We start from the raw sequence: 17982 nt of genomic DNA on the forward strand, positions 1-17982 counted from the left end.
TGACAGAAAACCCATGTCTCTATAATTTTGCAGCATAAAGTTTAAGCACAAAAATAAACATATCATGAATGACACCGTATTCCCATTTGATTCCTGACCATGAAAACTCACCGAAAGCCCGGGAGCACACTTGCAACGTTTATTTTCCATGCCTTGCTGTAATCGAGTCCGACTTCAGGCCTGAGACGACGAGCCCAACACCTCAGCATCAGTGAGGAGGAGATCAGCGCTGACATTTATCCTGTCACACAGTCTGGGAATTTTTAACTGCGTCCAAGTGTGAACTCATCTGGTGAGGAGAGACGAGGATTTGACAGCAAATATAGGGGTTCAGCTCATTTTTCACGGAATGTGTAATGTTTAACCTCAACTCAACCCCATTGGCTGAGAGCATCTTTGACATTTAACCTTCCCCATGTCCATGGAAGAGTTTAAATATTGTTTCATACACCCTTCACTCTCCAGTCCAATGTAAATAGTTTTTTTTGGGGGGGGGGGGGGGGTTCTTTATTGCATAACAAACTTTCCTAAAATTTGTGAACACTCAAAGCTTTCCACCAGTCACACTTCCAAGCATAGATTTGCGATTGATGGCTGAAGAACAAAGGTCGCTTGATGGCGTGATGGATATAACACTGCAGACGTACAGCAGGAAGTTTCTGGGATCAACTCCTGAGGACTTGGATCCTTTGTGGAGTTTTCACGCTATCTCCTTATCTGTGGATGGGTGCCCTCTGAGCGCTCTGGGTGGGAATGGCTGTTTGTTATCCCTGTGATTGACTGGCAGCATGTCAGCGCTCAAAAACAACGCAGTATAACACCAAGCCAGATAAACCTCAGAGCTATCAATGCAGGAATCCATTTTATTCCCCCCCTTGACTTCATCAGTTTCTCCGTATCTGTTTTTAAGTTACTCCATAAAATCAGCACGGAGCAAACAACGCTCTTTTATTTGGGTCCTCCTATTTCCTTGAGCTCGCTGTTCCCTGCTGTTGACCAAGCTGTGTGTGTGTGTGCGTGTGTGTGTGTGGGGGGGGGGGGGTGCAATCTGTCCCAGTAGATATTTGTTTTAGTGATTAACAGTAATTCCCTGCAATTTACCCTGATATGCAGCGAGGAAGAGAGGGCTGCCAACAAAAAGCGTTGTCGGCAGTTCAATGTCTGATTGGTTTAACGTCGCCAACTCAGCTAAACATCAGGCTGCTGCCCTGCCGCCAGCTCCAGCGGCCCCCGGTCTGCTCGTCTGCTATCCACTGCATCGACTTGCCAGCATCCTCCTGGTGGCAGCTGGATACTCTCAGCTCATTTGGGCAGCTTTCATGCCTGATCACAGAGATGAGTGACAGGAAAATTACTCAATATTTGGAAAGAACATTTAAATACTCACTACTGTCTCTTTCATGTTCATGTCTGTTCTCAGTTTTCTCACAGTCTCAGGAGGGCACAGATAACCAGATGTGATACCTGAGATACAGCAGCGCCTCAATCTTTACTCAACATTACACCTAATTCATTAAATATTTGTCTAATTATGTTCTTCAAATATCTTGCCAGCCTGAACTGACAAAAAATCAAGAGCCACAGACAACAGAGTGAAGTTGGCTGGTCTTAAGCCGCTTTTCAAGTGGGAGCCTCGGTTACCTAGGTTACCAATGCATCAAAATTCACCACAAACACCGACAACATCACAAAACACTAATTGTGAGTAATTAGTAAACAGATTTCTGCTGAATCAAGGGTCAATTTGGATCCTTCCTTAACCCCATAACCGGTTAATGGGGTGCAGTTTTCTTTTACCTGTATTCTGTATTCTCTCTCCTGTTTTCATTGAAATGTCACATTCATTTTATTCAACTGAATTTTCATTTTACATTAAACATAATAAATGATTAAGAAAATGAATGAATGAAAACGGCTGGAAACTGTTTTTCCAAGGTAAAAACAACTAATGAATAAGTGAGATGGTTCTGCCACTGCCAAAACACACAATATGACCTCACCAAAACTCTTGAAACAGAATGAGGGTTAATCGTTAACCAGAAAAATCTTTGTCTTCAAACAGAATAATCTAAAAATAATCTACTGTTTAATGTCCAATTTCCATGCATCATTGTGAAAGTGAGCTTATTTTCACAGAAGGTATCATAGTAAAAAAGGCAATTCCAAGCATAACCCTGAGACATTACAGTCGTGCATTAGAAGAAGCTTTATTGTTGTTATATAATTTGCAAAACGAAACTAGGAGGTCAGAAATGACGAGTTCATCCTGAACTTAATTTAATGCATGTTTTTTTTCCAATGGTGATGGGAGAGAAACTTGAGAACACCCATTCAAGAGAGAGAGAGAGAACATGCAAATGCTTCAAGGAAAGGCCATGTTGGTAATGCTGGGATTTGAACCCATGTCCTTCTTGCTGTGCGTCAACAGGACTAATCACCGTGCCACCATTCGACCTTTTGTTGGGAACTGTGTATGATTATTGACAGCAGTTTTAAATTTGACCAACATATTACACATTCGCTCACCGGGTCAATGCTCGGAGCTCCCCCGGCTACATGGAACTGGATGTTCCCAGGTCGCGACTTAGGACCAGAGGTGACCGAACCATCGCCGTCGCGGCACTCACTGTCCTACATTTTCAATTCAACTTTGACATGATGCCTCCACGGTCTTCTTTGTCTGGGCGCCCTGCTGCTGCTCTATTGTACTGGGTTAATGCTTCCCCTCATACTGTAAAGCACTTCGGTCAACTTCAGTTGCTTTTTTGGCTTGCACTTTCAATTGATCCCTATCTTAGTCTTAATGCATTTTGTGGCCACACGTCAAGTTTTATTCCACGTTTTATTTTGTCACATGAAATTATATGCAGCAAAATGTAACAAAATTATGTTCTCTCCTACCCTCAGGCCGAAGATCATGCAGCCCGTCATGCAGATCCACGAGGCTCCGTGACAGCTTTTACCCAACTGCCATCAGACTTTGGAACAAATGCAAACTTCTCGGACTCTAACATCACATAAAACTCTCTCACTTTCTGTGCAATATGCTGAGCAGATCTCAGCCACACTGTTTACATACATTATTCTATATATCCTTACTGATTCATGATGTCTGATATGCATACATCGTTTTGCGCATACACACAGATACACATACATCTTACACAATACTGTATATGTATTTGCCCAATATATATATATTTATACTGTCTCCTCTTCCTTTGACCTGGTTTATTATTATTATTAATATCCTTTATAGTGCTTATTTAGCTGTTTCGTGTTGTGGCCCAAATGCATCGTAATCTCGTTCTGCAGTGCATCGCTGATGACTGGAATCTGAATCTGAGTAGTGAAGGTCACCCGCGTATCACTGAATTGCAGTCACTGAGCGAACAACTCAAATAAATACTTATCTATCTGATTTCTATTTAACCTCTTACAAATCTAATCGGGTGTTTTCACAAACATTTTGGAGTACAAGCACCGTTTGGGTGTCAGGGCCAGGGGTGATGCGTGTGCTCGCCTTTGTAAAATGGATTTTAGATGCAGACTCAAAATGCCTGTCAAGTGCAGCAACGGTTATTATTTTACTGGATCACTTCCCAGCTGTTGTGAACTCAACTTGATCTATTGGACTGTTTTCTTTATAAATTAGGTCTGAAATATCAGCTGACAGAAAAATTAACCCTTGTGGATCAACGCATGAAAGCATACACGCTTCCCTCTCAGCAGGAAGCACAGTTTGGTTTCTTTCCCACATGGGGCCACTGTTGTCTTTGAGACAGTGAGCATCGCCGGCGGGGCAGAGGAACCCTTACTTCTCTAGTCGTCTGTAGATAAACTCTATCTCACACACTTTCTTGATCAGAATAGTATCTGTTCCATTGCACAGATTTAAGCCATGCAAGGAAAACAGTGGCAGCTCCCACCATTCCCATCGCGGAGCGTCAGCGTCATTCAGGCTCCTTTATGATTGCAGAATAATTCACCACAGCTGGAAATATGAGCTGTGTCTGGGATTGAAGCCTACTTTCTGCATGCTGGTCATTATGGCTTTGGTTTCGTGGGCTAGTTCTGTACATAACTTTCATGTTTGTGATAAGTGGAGGAATGCACTCCGGCCTTGACAATGTCATTGTCTCTGGGTTACCTTATACAGAAGAAGACGTTGCGTCCTGCAGGAGGCAGCATCACACAGAGACTCTGTGCTAGAATCCGTTTATTGGTTTGGGATTGTTTTTGTGTTTAATGCGGCTGTGTTTTTCAAAATAAGGAAAAGTGTGCTCCAATGCTATATGGGATTTTTTTCATTGAAAGTAAAACAATCCAGAATAAGATGTAGTGGGGAAAAGGCAGAAGTAATATTTCCACTTAAATCTTTACTTAATTGAAGAGTGAGTTTATTCCCATCATGAAACTTGATGTTGTTTTAGGACAAAATAAATTACTGGTCCAAAAACTCAACGCAGCATAATGCTGAGAGAGCCAGATGTTCAGTCACTGACCTGGATCAAGCTTCAAACGTCAACGCTGAAGATCAGTTTGGCTGATACCCTGTGTTAAGAAAAGATTACTATAGTGACATCATCAGGATTCTTTTTTTTTTTTTGCTGCTAATAATTAGAAAGGCTTTCCTTAATGCCGGTGTTGTTTGTCCAGTCTGGGCCACGGTAGAAACATGTAACAAGTAACAAGATAGATGCATTGGACCTGTGGAAGGCTCATTCTAAGGCAGAGACAACGCAATGATTCTTATTTTCAGGATAATATACACAACTGAAATCGTAAGTCTCAATTTCTTTTTATTACTAATAGATCCCTCTGTAGCTTATGTACATGACATTTAGGACTTTCTACATTTGCAGCTGTGGGAATGGAATCTCCTTTCAGTAGCCGCACTTTTTTTTTTACATGAGATGAAAAATGTCACCGTCAGCACAAGGCTCAGGTCCTTTTCTTTCTGATTTCCATCTCAGATAAATCCTGAATTTCGCAGTGCAGTGGTTATAATCCTCACAAAACCCTAAACATTAACTGTTCACATCATAGATAAGAGATTGTGAGTCACAGAAGGATAAATAAATATTCTTATTTTCATTTATCATGCTTTACGTGTCAAAGAAATGACCTGTTTTTGTCTGATTCCTCTCTGTCAGGTGTTGATGTGAAGCTCAACAGCAAAAATACTATTTGACTTCAGTTTAATTCATCATCAATGTCAATTGATCAGCTTGACCTTTAACCTTTTGGAATGCAGACAGTTTTCTAACAAGGCCCTGAACTCCGATCAAGGGTCTTTAACTGCCACCTGTGTGTGTGTGTGTGTGTGTGTGTGACCCCCTGCAGCTCTACTTTCCCTGGGCTCAGCCATTTCCCAGCAGCTGTTGCTAACACTTGTCCGCTGGATAACTGCTGCCTTAACTCAGAGCTTAATGTGTTGGTTTACATCCCATAATGATTTTCATGAAACTGCTGGGATCCCGCTCATAGAAGAGTTCTATAATACAGCAGAACATTTTACTTATATTTAGTCCTTTTTTTAATCAAGCTTAGTAATCTAATCGCTGTGTGAGAGACCCCAACGTCCTCTAAATTTGGCATAAATTTCATAAATATTTTTTTCAGTTAAAACACAAAAAAACGTAAATACATTAACTATCATTTTAAACAGGCAAGCAAAAGAAAAAGAGCCGTCACCACAAAGAATCCCAAATCTGTTCAAGATGAGGGACAGTATTTATGACCTGAGAAGAGCGCTGTGTCTCTAGAAACCAAAAGTAAGAACAAATGTAAAGAATCCCTGTGTGTCAGTTAAACTGCGGAATGACTGTTCACATAAAAGTAAAACAAGTATTTCTGTGAATGTTTTGCAGAAAATGTACAAGCAAATTGTGATTGGGAAATACTGCTTGGAAAGGTTACAAGACATGCATGTGTATAATGTATGAGTTTATATACACTACCGTTCAAAAGTTTGGGGTCACCCAGGACTTTTCCATGGCTTCTCTAACCAGCTAAACTGTTTTCAGCTGTGCTAACATGATTGCAGGGTTTTCTACTCATCCATGAGCCTTCTGAGGCAATGAGCAAACACATTGTACCATCAGAACACTGGAGTGATGGCTGCTGGAAACTGGCCTCTATATACAGATATAAAAGCCAGACATTTACCACATTAGAAATGTATAGAGTGTAATTCTGATTAGTTTAAAGTTATCATTGGGAAAAAAAACTGTGCTTTTCTTTCAAAAATAAGTGACCCCAAACCTTTGAACGATAGTGTGTAGACATTGAGTAATTTCCAAAATAATTGATTGTTATAAAATTGATTGTCTACAGACATATTCCTGAGGAGGATGGGGGGGTTGGATGTTATTATCAGAAAAGGAGTAGGTTTCAGCTTCCATACATCCATTTCCTTCCGCTTTTACGCTTTGCGAGTCGCGGGAGTTGCTGGAGCCTATCCCAACTTGCTATGGGCGAGAGGCAAGGGAACACCCCGAATGCATCGCCAGCGCATCGCGGGGCCCCTTTCGGTTCATCTGGGTTACAAAACCTTTGAAATATTGTCCTTTGTCTCTGTTTCACTGAAACGTGACCAGAAATAAAGGTCACTCATTCATTATTCATTCATTAAACACTTCTTATTTGACACAGACCAATGATCCCTGCTACATAATTGAACACTTGGTTTCCAGTTTTTGTCTGAAGAGATTTGGATTTGAGATCCTGACCTGTGTTACACGCTTGCAGTGTCTCACCCGGGTGAGCCTTATTGACAGCATCGGTGCAGCATTCGTCATTGGCGTGTATCTTAGATGAGCAACGACTCTTTGGTCTCGTGGCCTTAAATTGTGTTTATGCACAACATCTCCCAGGGGACATTAAATGCAGCGATCTCAAAACAAAAACGACATCATTCCCTCTTTTTGCTGCTCCTTTCTCTGTCACAAAATCAATCTGTCGTCCTCTCCCTCAAAAGCAAACAGCTCACATCCGGCCCCGTGTGGAAAATAAGTGTTCTCTTCCTGGCTGTCCATCACACAAACTATTATGCTCCTCAATTAGACATCCATCAAATGTCACATGTTCAATTGCACAATCCATCACCCTCTGCACTTGTCCTGCCGTTGGCTGATGATCTTTGTCGCCCCGCAAAGCCAAAAGTGTTTCCTCCAGATTCTAATGGCTGAATTTTAACGGGAACCTCCCACCCCACCCTGCCCCCCTTCACATCCGAGTGCCGTGATGTGCGGTCAGGGGTCAGGGGGGATCGGCTTTGTTGCCAGGGAGGGGTCCACGATGAGGCAGAGCCCGCCGGTGTTCATCGGACTGGTTGCACAGAGCAAGCAACGCACACTCAAAGTCAAGAGTCGCTTTTATGATTGTGATCAGAGAATATTTCTGAAATGGTTCATTCACAGTATATTTGCATGACTTGGAAGTTATGATAGAAAAATAGTTTGTGCAATGTTTTGGTTTGACATCATCATCATCATCATCACTTTGGAAGCCATACAGAATATTTTACTTGGTTTTTCCACATTAAACAACAACAACACAAATAGGTGTGTCATAATTGAAAAAATTGGGGTCTGGGCAAACGTTTTCAGGCCTGAGCTCCTGTCGCTAACGTAAATACGCTTCTCCAAGCCTTGGTTCTGGAAGTAAAGGGGCTTCGAAAGCTTCAAACAGCGTCAATATGAAAATTCTAATATCTGTTTCTCTTGTATCCTGACATCTCCAAAAGCTTTGCGTCTGTGTGGCAGACCACAAGTCACCGTAGCATGGTGACATCATGGGAAACTTGTCCGTGCCCCCACCTTGACAAGGCCTGTTGTTGCCATGGGGCTCCCAGAAATGCCACTATGGATCCCAGTAAATGAAGGATGAAGGGGGGGGAGGGGAAGGGGATGCAAAGGCAAGCAAATCAAAGTGCCATTTGTAGTGTGTTTGCTTGACGTCCTCTGTTATTGGACTTCTGTGCATTGGGGGGGGGGGGGGCTACCAGTGCAGCAGAACCCCCCCCCCCCAGTTCGCAGGACCCTGGTCTGTTTGCTGAATGAACAGGGCATCCCAATGGAGCCTGTGGGAGCCATGTGAGCCGACTGCAGCCGCACACATTCATTTATTAAGAAAAGCGGACAACATTGGACAAAAGGAAGTCAGAGACAGTCTTTCGGTGGCAGAGCACAGCAACGAGTCCCCATTTTGCAACAGAAATAATGAGTTGTGCTTCAGACATGAGCAGAGAGAAAGAGAATGTCCGTGGCTACGTTCTCGTCCTTAGACTGTGGCTATCGCCGCTGTTTGCTTTTGCCAGGTTGTGATCCCAAAAGTGTGCTTCCTCCTCCGGACAGACAGATATCCTCCAAAACAAGTCTGATCTCTAAACCGTCTGACGGCGCGCCAGTGTCTGATCGTCTCCATGCACGTTACCCATTTAGTCAGAGCAGAGCATATCCTTTGATACCTGATATTCTGGCACACACGCCCCACGCTGTGACCCTGCAATAGGGTTTTACTAGAGACACCCAACACCAGAGTCCTTAATCCTGCCATCGCTTCGGCCGGACAGGTGGAGAAAATCCGAGTCTGCGAGGCGTTCCAATGGCTGCGAAACTCAGCAGGGACAGAGAAGCATTCTGGGATTGATGCTGACCTGTCGGCCCTTGTTTTCTGAGATGTTCATACCTACAGTATCAGGCTCTAAGTTTGAATCGCGTATGGTACATGGAATAAATACGCCTGGATTGAGTGTTAATTCAACATTGTTTTAAAAATAGTTTTCAGGTAATCCAATGCAAAAATGTCTATTTTAGGAAAATTATGCAATTTTAGGGATGACAGCTGAGAATAACTTTGGTGGTTTGGTTCTTTCACAACTGATGCGGCAAAAAAAAAGAAATTGTGTTCCCTCCACCTATTTTATCCAAAACTTAACAATTTGCGGATTTACTCCCCGTAAATGATTAACCCTTCATATTTGATGCAACCCAGTAGCTTTCTGGGAGATGCAGCAACCCCCCCCCAAAAAAAACCCCAAAAAACAACTAAGAATAAAATGATAACATATTTCACAAACTATTTTGAACATTTAAGGCTGGGTTTGCAGACGTGTTGAGTCAGACAGGCGGCGTTAGACTGCAGCTGCAGTGTGAGTGGAGGATGATTGTGTGGCAACTATCTCGCTGATGGGCGGTGTGTTTATGTGTGCTGGGGTTAGAGCCACGCGCACCGTGCAGCCATACACACACACACACATACACATACAGAAAAACCACAGAGACTCTATTGATTCCAGCTAATCAAGGAAGCAGCAATGGGGGATGCTGCACACAAAAATGTGTGTGTGTGTGTGTGTGTGTGAAGTCAACACATTCCTCACATTCTAGCACTTCCCAAAGAGGTAAAAAAATATTAGCCGCTACACCGAGCTCGTTTGTCTATTGTCACCATCCTGCTCTTTACCTCTGCTGCCCTTTCTTTCTTGCTTTCTTTCTTGCCTTCTTTCTTTCTTTCAGGACGTTCATTTTTACTTTTACTTTTTACAATCCCACCCACCAGATGACCAAGAAGTGACTTGGAGCTGAATCACTCTGACTGCACAAAGACGCCACATATTCACAGTCTGGTTTAAACTGGTCTCCTCAACTGGATCCAATTGAAATTTGACCTTATCTACAAAACGTTAAGTGATTGCATGTGTCCGTGTATTTGCCACATTAATTGAATAAGCCACGACCAGTCATGCTTGGCAGTCTTTTTCAAAAAGGTCAACGCTGACATTTTTTGCAGCAAAAACAGTCGCGTGATCAAAACTGTTTTATAGTGATTTAATTTTATTATTGGTCTCTGCCAGTTTGGATAATCTCACAAGCTTTTGCAAAACCACCTCCAAGGCATGGCCATTCCCTCCGAAAGGTACACCCCCCCCCAAAAAAAGTTATACTTCTCGTATTAAGTAATCCCTGTAGATTATTTCACAATGAGAACACGAATACACATAGATGAGAACTTGGATCCATCCATAAGTTTTGTCATCATAAAAACAGCTTTCCATAAGAGTCAGCATTTCCTGTTTCACTAGGAAGATTTCCCCCACATTTTAACATCCTGCAACCGTCCTTGATGCCTGCCTCTGACGAAAGCTTCATGCACATCCGTGAGTAACAGCTGAGTTATGACCCCCCTTTGCTCTGACCGTCCTTCCTCCTCCTCCTCATCCTCAGGCTCTTGGTCTTAACGCCAGGGAGAGAAGGTTCACGGTAAGTCCTCGTTCCTATGGAAACTCTGTTTGCATTTCCCAGTGAGCAATTCTGGGACTGCTGGCTTTCACTTGGAATTCAGACGTTCAATTCAAAGCGCTGAACTGTCTGGAAAAGTAATTGTCTCTACGGGGGAAACTTATTGAAAGGCAAGTCTAGGTGTGTTTCCGTTCAAGTAAAACGGGAGACAAAAAAGCACTCCGACCATTAACGGGATGTCATTTAAAGAGGCCCGGCCCGGCAATGCTGTGGCAGCACAGCTCAGAGCTCCATTAACAAGCCTCATTGCTTGTTTTCATTTGAGGCGACGGGGATGAAAAGCCTCCATTTAAACGGAGAGCCGGAGCGGAACTGTACGTGTCAATCAAAATTTGGAGTGTGGTCGGAGAGCGCTGCTTTTCTGCTGCGTGCCCAGTGACAGGGCCGCATTCAGGTCTGCCTTCAGCCGGCTCTCGCTCTCATACCAGGCTGCTGCGCTGGAACAAAGAGGCCTTTCACATTGACCTTGACATGCAGCCACCCCCATCGCCACGGGAACCAATGCAGAGGAATCCACTCCGGCGCTCCGATATCCATCTCTCTGTAACCCCTGGCAGACGGTCCCAGCTCAAGGTGGAGGTGAGCCTCGCAGAGGATAATCCAGACCAGGAGAGTGGTTTTAGTTCACCAGAATGTGGAAAGAAAATAACCTGTTAGTACCAATGCGACCAGCATACCTAATCTCAAATTACCCAGCGTGTTAATCGATGTTTGAGATAAAATGAGATTGAATATTAAATATAATCAACTACCGGTAATGATCTAAAATATCAAAAGTAAAAAGCAATCACTGCTTTCCTTGGCATGAACAAAAAGTACTTCCAAGTTCTTCAAAATACAGTGAATTAGCAAATGTTCATATAAGGGAAGGTGAAGAACATTACAAATGAACAAATTGAAGAAAACAATGAGATGCAAGACCTTTATGGTTCAACAGTAAGTGTGTAAAGTGTTTCATTCTGTCCTGCTCTTCGTGATTACCTGATAAAAAAGGTAAACCAATATGCTCACTGGTAAATTATTGAATATACAGAGTTTTTCCAGGGAATGAAAGCTTTTATTCTCAAGGGCAAAAAAATAAAAAAAAGAACCACACACACAATCTTCATTTTTTTTCACCCTAATACACCCGGAATAGAAAAAAAAAGGAATATTCTCAGACAATGAATTGCAAATCAATTTTTTTAGACAAAATAAAAATTTTAGTCTCTCACTTTATACATTTCTGTCATAAGAAATAACTTCAGAACTGTACAAGCATTTTGTGCTGTTGTTTTTTTAAACAAAGCACAAAGTTTCCAAATATACATTCACATTTTATACACATAAAAAAAAAAAGGAAAAAATGGGTTTCGCTACATTTAAAGGCTGGGAGTTCCTCATCTATGACAGAAAGCAGTCCAAACCCACGCTGCACCATGCTTGACTTTCAGAACAAGAGTCCGTCCAGGTGCCGCCGGAAAACATTCCGGGTCTCCATTTGTCTTGTCCCAAAGTGTGACGGGACAGCAGGAAAGGAGAGGAGTCTTTAGCATGTCCACTTGGTTCATCTCCCCTCGCCATCCAGCGAGGACTTGTCCCATTAAAAAAATAAAAAAAGGTAATGCACTCAATCGGTGTCTACGTGGCAGGGGTTGGTCCCCTTCTCTCGTGCGTCGTGATACAACCTCAGGAATTCTTTGTATCGCGGGGCGCAGCCCATCCAGGCCTCCCCAAACCTCACTGTCCCCGTGAAGAGGAAATCGCCCTCGCCAGACTTCACCCGACACCGTAGGGGCATCTTGATGCGGCCGCTCCAGCTCCGTGTCCTCACTCCCCCAGACACAAAGACCTTAGCTTTCTGCCTGTAGAGATGGCCGATCTCCACAGTGACAGAGGAGTGCTCCTCCTCCTGCTCCACCTTCTTAATGCTGCCCCGCGCCACTGAAACAAGATCACGCCGCCGTTAATAGATGCATTTCCTGCTGCACAGATTTTTTTCCTTTGAAACCTTTTATGCGCATCAAGCTCTTTAGCTTACCAAAGTCACTGGTGCACACTGCTAGAAGTATGTCAGGGTTGCTGCAGGGCTGACAGGGTGCTGAAAGGAAGCAAAGAGCAAAGATGGATGAGTATGTGGAGCAACATTTTAGCAAAGCATAAAACTTTCAGCTGATTAAGACACAAACGTGGTCCTCTCCCACATTCCCAATAACAAGGTCACAGCATCACCACACATGACTACTTATTGACAACACTGGAAGGATTCAGCTCTTCCGGCACCAAACGGAACCAGGCATGCTGCTCATTGCAATAAAAAGGTTAACGATGTGTTTTTATTAGCACTCGAAAAATTGATGCCAACAACGCAGATGCTCCTGCAGGAAAACAAAAACAAAAACACTTTGAGCAATATATATATATACACAAGGAAGAATCCAATGATGAGACACACATTCCAAGTCTCGACAAAGTATCATGTGAAATATCACTAAATTCTGCCCGGTGGGTTTCCAATGATATTGATAGATTATTCCCCCAGGTGGATGGATGGATGGATGGGCCTCTTTGGTGGGGGCATAAAAATACAGCAATGCCTCGACATGCGAGTGTTCCGGGACACGAGCAAACCTGAGAGTATTATTTTCGCTTTGAGATACGAGCAACTTCCAGATGTTTGCGCTAAATTCACCACCTTCCGTACTCTCGTCTCCCGTGCTGCGTTTCCATCATTGACGTGGTTTTGGGCTGTATCTGTGAGTAATTCCTTATTCGTGATGGGTGCAAAGAAAATGAGATGTGAGGATGGCAGTGAAGAAAAGATGCATGATGACGATGGAGATGAAGATGAAGCATGATATTATCGATCAACAAGACCGTGGTGTCTCTAAGTGATTTGGGACGCCAGTACAAGCGGAGTACATCGACGATATGTACAACAGAAGGACGCCATCAAGAACACAAAGCCTTCCAGTTTATGTAAGGTGCAATTACGATATAAAGTGTCTGCGTAGTGCGTACTGTCCAACTCTCCTCCTCCTCCGCACGGCACACCGCCGTTAGCGTCATTGTCTGTCTCGGAGGTAAAACGAATGAAGCCACAGTTTATATTACAGTAAGACTGTATATCATCTATTATATCAGTGTGTGTGCATCTATATAACAATTAAAAATGTTTATCCAATGTTATTTGCATTGATTTTTGTGTTTTAGACGGACGGAACTGATTTCTTTGCCCCCAGTTATTTTATATGGGAAAAATGTATTTGACATAGGAGCGATTTGAGTTACGAGCTCGGCCCAGGAACGGATTACACTCGCATGTCAACTGATGTTCAAGTATCGGCCGCTTCCCAACGATGGGAGGAAGTCTTTGATGTGCCACGACAAACCAGCACCAGATGACACGGCCACAACGTCGACCCGAGCGCTCCGAGCACTCCAGCAGGTCGGCTGGAACCGAGTCCCAACAACAGCATCAGCTCGAGTTAAAGTTAAAAGCACCTCAAACTCGTGCAGCCAGATTGGTGGGGAAAAAGTGAAAGGGTAAAATAGCCTCTATAAAGCACTTGGAAAGCCCCCCCCCCCCCCCCCCCAGGCCGTATGTCACCGACGACTACGCTACTTTGCAGCCGGGCCCGCCTCCGGATTGTTTTATAGCAGGGCCCTAAATGAGAGCAGTGGAAGGCATGATTAGTTGACTCAGGTGGTCCTTCAGCTGGCCTGACCAAAAAGCTGCAGTTTGAGTAGCACACAGGGGCAGGTGGGGAGGGCGGCGGGGGCTAGAAGGAAGTGTGTCGAGTCAGCATTGGCATGAGGGCGGAACACCAGAATGGGCGAGGAACGATTAAAGCGTGGATTTAGTGCGCTGGAGACCACCTGAGTTAACCCTGCCCGGTCACAAGGAAGGTTTAATATGGAAATAGCACATTCAGCGGCACGCCAACTGGGGTGGGCTTGTCTGAATGGGGGGGGTCGCACAATATCTTAGGTCAGCTTGTGAAGCAAAATGCAGCGCCAGAGGTCAGAGGTCAACCTGCCAAACGCTCGGGCAGCTTAAGAACAGCCGGACAGCCGAGACACTTCAGAGGGGCCGACCTCGGCGAGAGTCCGGAGAAGACGGCCCTTTGAAATGGGCCCGGGAGACGGCGTGGCGTTGGGGCCGAGACTTCAACCCGCGGGTGTTTCCTTCCTTCAGAGAAGAACCTAGCCCCCCCCCCCCACTTACATGTCAGACATGAAACAGAACCACAGGAATGGGATGAGAGCCGACTCAGCATCTCTTTTGGCCCCGTGCACATGCAACAGAACTCTGATCAGAACCACTTCACAGAGGAACAACATCTGGGCCCGGACGCATTCCTCTGTAATGAAGCACCACTTGCTAATCCCACCCAGCGCAGATGAAAACCACTTCAAATGTTCACGGAGGAGAGAGATGGAAGATACTGGATGTAGGAATGGGGAGAGGAAAGACAGGGACACACTGGACTGATGGACAGACAGGAAAGACGAAGGGAATCATTTAAGAGGACAGCGAGGGAGAGGGTAGGCGCTCCTAGATGGTCCTCCCAACATCTGGCTGGGAGGACCAGTCCTCAGCGAGCAACTCAATCCCAGCACAGCAGGTCAGAGAGAAGAGGAAGGGATAGAAAAAGGAAGACGAAGATGAAAAAGCAGCAATCACCCCCCCCCTCCCCCTGTGAACCACCCCCAGCGCTGGCTGAGGGCACGCCGCACACAGAGCCCAGCGATGTGGTGAAACGCAGCGGCTTCCACGCTCCCTCCTCTGCAGTGAAGCCAGATAGAGACGCAGGAAGTGGAAACGTGAGCCCCGAGAGCCGTAAAAACAGAGGCGGGCCTGATACGCCTCACATTCTGCTTCAGGTGGAAAAGAAAACACCGTCACTCAGCGTGAAGCTGCACAGGTTTAGCAGTTGCACAGTGTGAAAACACGCCGCTGTTTTTCCAATGGGGGGGGGGTGCTCTCTCTCTTTTTTGGGGGGGGGGGGGGAGCACCTCAAGTGATCCAGAAAATCAATCCGCAGAGCTACAACTCAAAACTTGTGGACGGCTGAGAAAGGAACATTTTAGAAATGTCCCCGCACCAGTCCTCAGATTTGGATGCAATATAAAACGCGCGTCAAGTGTTTGACGAGGAGTAATATTCCCCAATAAAGGCGCAGCCAGAGCGACCACGGAGAATCGCTTTGGCTGCGGCGTGGCGCTGGAGGAGGAGTTACGTTTCCGACTGCGCCAAGCCCAGGCTCAGAAAAGTTTCCACCAGCAGACGGCTGCATCCGGTGCACGCCACTCGCCGCATGGACAAAGTATAAAAAGGACCTCAGTCCTGCAGGTTAGAAATCACAAGTGGGCGGTCCTTAAGGGCGACAGCGATTAATCAATCGCCTGCAGGCCCGTCGCCGTTATTGACCCGAGATGCTCCTCACCATCCAGCGAGTGGCCGTCCGGTCCCAGCCTGCCGCTGACCAGCTCGTACTGGAACGAGGTGATCCGCCGGCTGATGTCCAAGTGCGTGACCGCCTCGATGAAGAGCGCCCCCTCCCGGATGTCGAAGCACTGCACTCTGCCCCGCGCCTGCAGCTCCTCGCGCAGCAGGAGCCGCAGCTTGCCGTTACGGTCCAGGTAGATGTTGGTGCCCCTGGAGTTGGCGAAGGGCTTGATGCAGACAGAGAGACGGGCGGCGGCGGCCGCCGGGGAGACCGTGTTGGTGCGGAGGTTGACGATGATGGCCCCCGTGGGATAGAGCCACTCCAGGGAGCCCTGAGAGCAACGCAAGTACACCTGCTCCACGTCCCGAGCGTGGCCTTCATGAGTTAGCCCGCTGAAAGAAAAGACAAGGGGGGGGCGTTAGAACGTATCGGCCAGTTTAGAGACGCTCCGCCAAGGACTCAAGTAGAGTCAGAGAGATTTAGAGCCCGTCTTTTTAGAGGTGACCTTTAAACCTTAGACCACGTTCCTGTCCAAGCATTAAGAACCGTCAGCACAGAAGACCGGCTGCATGACCAGTCACAAGCAGGTCCGGGCAAAACAACTTCAGCACCATCAACCCCAAAAAAATACCGCATTGTTGCTCCCGGAGCTTTTGGCAAAACGCACCACTGGCACGCCACCTTTGGAAAGCGTTTGGATGAATGAAAGGACAAGGGGGGGGGGGGGGGGGACAACGGCAGCAGCAACAGTAGCCCGGCCCGTTGCACGTCACGCACCGAACCCGCCAAGTCACCGGCCAGCACCTTGGACTCTGGGTTCGAGAACTCCGGTCCGTCAGTCAAAGCCAGAGGCAGGAAGCCGTCAGCAGTCTGCCAGCATGGCGGTTCAACTCTGGGGGGGGGGGGGGGGGGAGCATGTGCAGCCGAAGGCCGCGGCCAGCCCGCCTGTAATTAAGTCCAATTCTGGTTCCATCACTTCTGCATACAATTAAAGTCGGTTACTCAGTAATGAACAACAGATTATTGGTTAGGAGCTCCGGCTGCGGAATTACCCCCCCCCCCCCCTCCCTAACTGGAGGATGAAAAACAAAACCACACTTTGAGGCGCAGCTTCCCAAGTGCAAAACACATTTCAGCAGAACGTTTGATGGGAGGTGATGTTTTTTTCTCCGCCCCCCCCAAATGCTGCCTGAGGTTTTAGAATCTGTTGGAAATATCTTTAAAGCGTAAAACAGTAATATACTAAAAAAAAAGGCCATGAGGAGATCCGAGCCTGTGACCCACTGAATAGTTTCCAAAGGAATCAATCAATCAATACCTTTTACAAACAGTTCACAACAGAGTAACAACCAGAGATGTGAGCACTAAAATAAAAATGTCACTCAATTTATCATCATTTTCATTATTATTATTATTCTCAGCAGTAAGCGCAACTTTATTTTCATGGATCGCTGAATCGCATTCCATTGTGACTTTGTGTGACTTTATCGATCCATCCAGCACAGCAGGCGCGCCCGTGAAACTACCGATCACTTCATTCGGTGCTCCCACAGCCTGGAGTTTCGGTGAACAGGTCGCTGCAGCTCTCGCGTCTTCACTTTTCTTTTCTTTATTTTTTTAATATTGTAATAATAAACGTTACCTTCCCCTCCAGCTGCACTGATCGCTCGAGTATTGGCAGAAAGAGATCCGGCAGAGAACGAGAAGCGGCAGCAGGAGGGCCAGCATGTTGCTCTCGCAGCTCCCTCCGCCTCCCCTCCGGTGAAACTAAAGTCCGCCGCCGTGCGTCCAGCTACATGTCGCTTCCATGCGTCCCCGGTGCGCTCCGCGCTGCGCCGTGCTGCTCCCCCCCGGGGTGTCTGCCGCTATCCTCGGGTGGGTCACGCTAACAGCCGCGCTGATTCGGGCTCGGTCGTAGATCCAGGTACTTAACGACCATCCGCGAAGTGTGGGGGACTCGGACCGGGCTCAGCTCCGCCGATGTTGCCGCAGCCCATTGGTCTCCACGTCACACCCCATCCGCAGCGTTTTATCGCTTGTGCTGCCTTCAGGTGCTCAACAAAAGCTCCGAGATTTGAAACTTATTATGTGAAAAAGAAACGGCGAAATGTATACGGTAGTCAATAAATTCGACCTATTCTATTACTACTTTCATAATGGTAGGATATGCATTAAATAATACATTAAAACTCAAATTACAATAAATGTATGTTTCTCAGCGGCTGAAATTAAAAACTGAAATA

At 45.8% G+C, this 17982-nt stretch overlaps 1 protein-coding gene across 1 annotated transcript; it reads right to left on the reverse strand.

Moving 5' to 3' along the window:
- Nucleotides 1-11353: 11353 nt before the first annotated feature.
- On the reverse strand, nt 11354-17697 carry metrnla (meteorin like, glial cell differentiation regulator a). Its single transcript, XM_068750030.1, has 4 exons — nt 17382-17697; nt 15737-16131; nt 12328-12387; nt 11354-12230 (listed from the first exon to the last, which is right to left on the reverse strand). Exons 1-4 carry the CDS (start codon nt 17465-17467, stop codon nt 11917-11919), a joined length of 855 nt encoding a protein of 284 aa, XP_068606131.1. The 5' UTR covers nt 17468-17697; the 3' UTR covers nt 11354-11916.
- Nucleotides 17698-17982: the final 285 nt, after the last annotated feature.

The sequence above is a fragment of the Brachionichthys hirsutus genome, chromosome 16 (assembly GCF_040956055.1).
Source record: "Brachionichthys hirsutus isolate HB-005 chromosome 16, CSIRO-AGI_Bhir_v1, whole genome shotgun sequence".
Classification (NCBI taxonomy): Eukaryota; Metazoa; Chordata; class Actinopteri; order Lophiiformes; family Brachionichthyidae; genus Brachionichthys; species Brachionichthys hirsutus.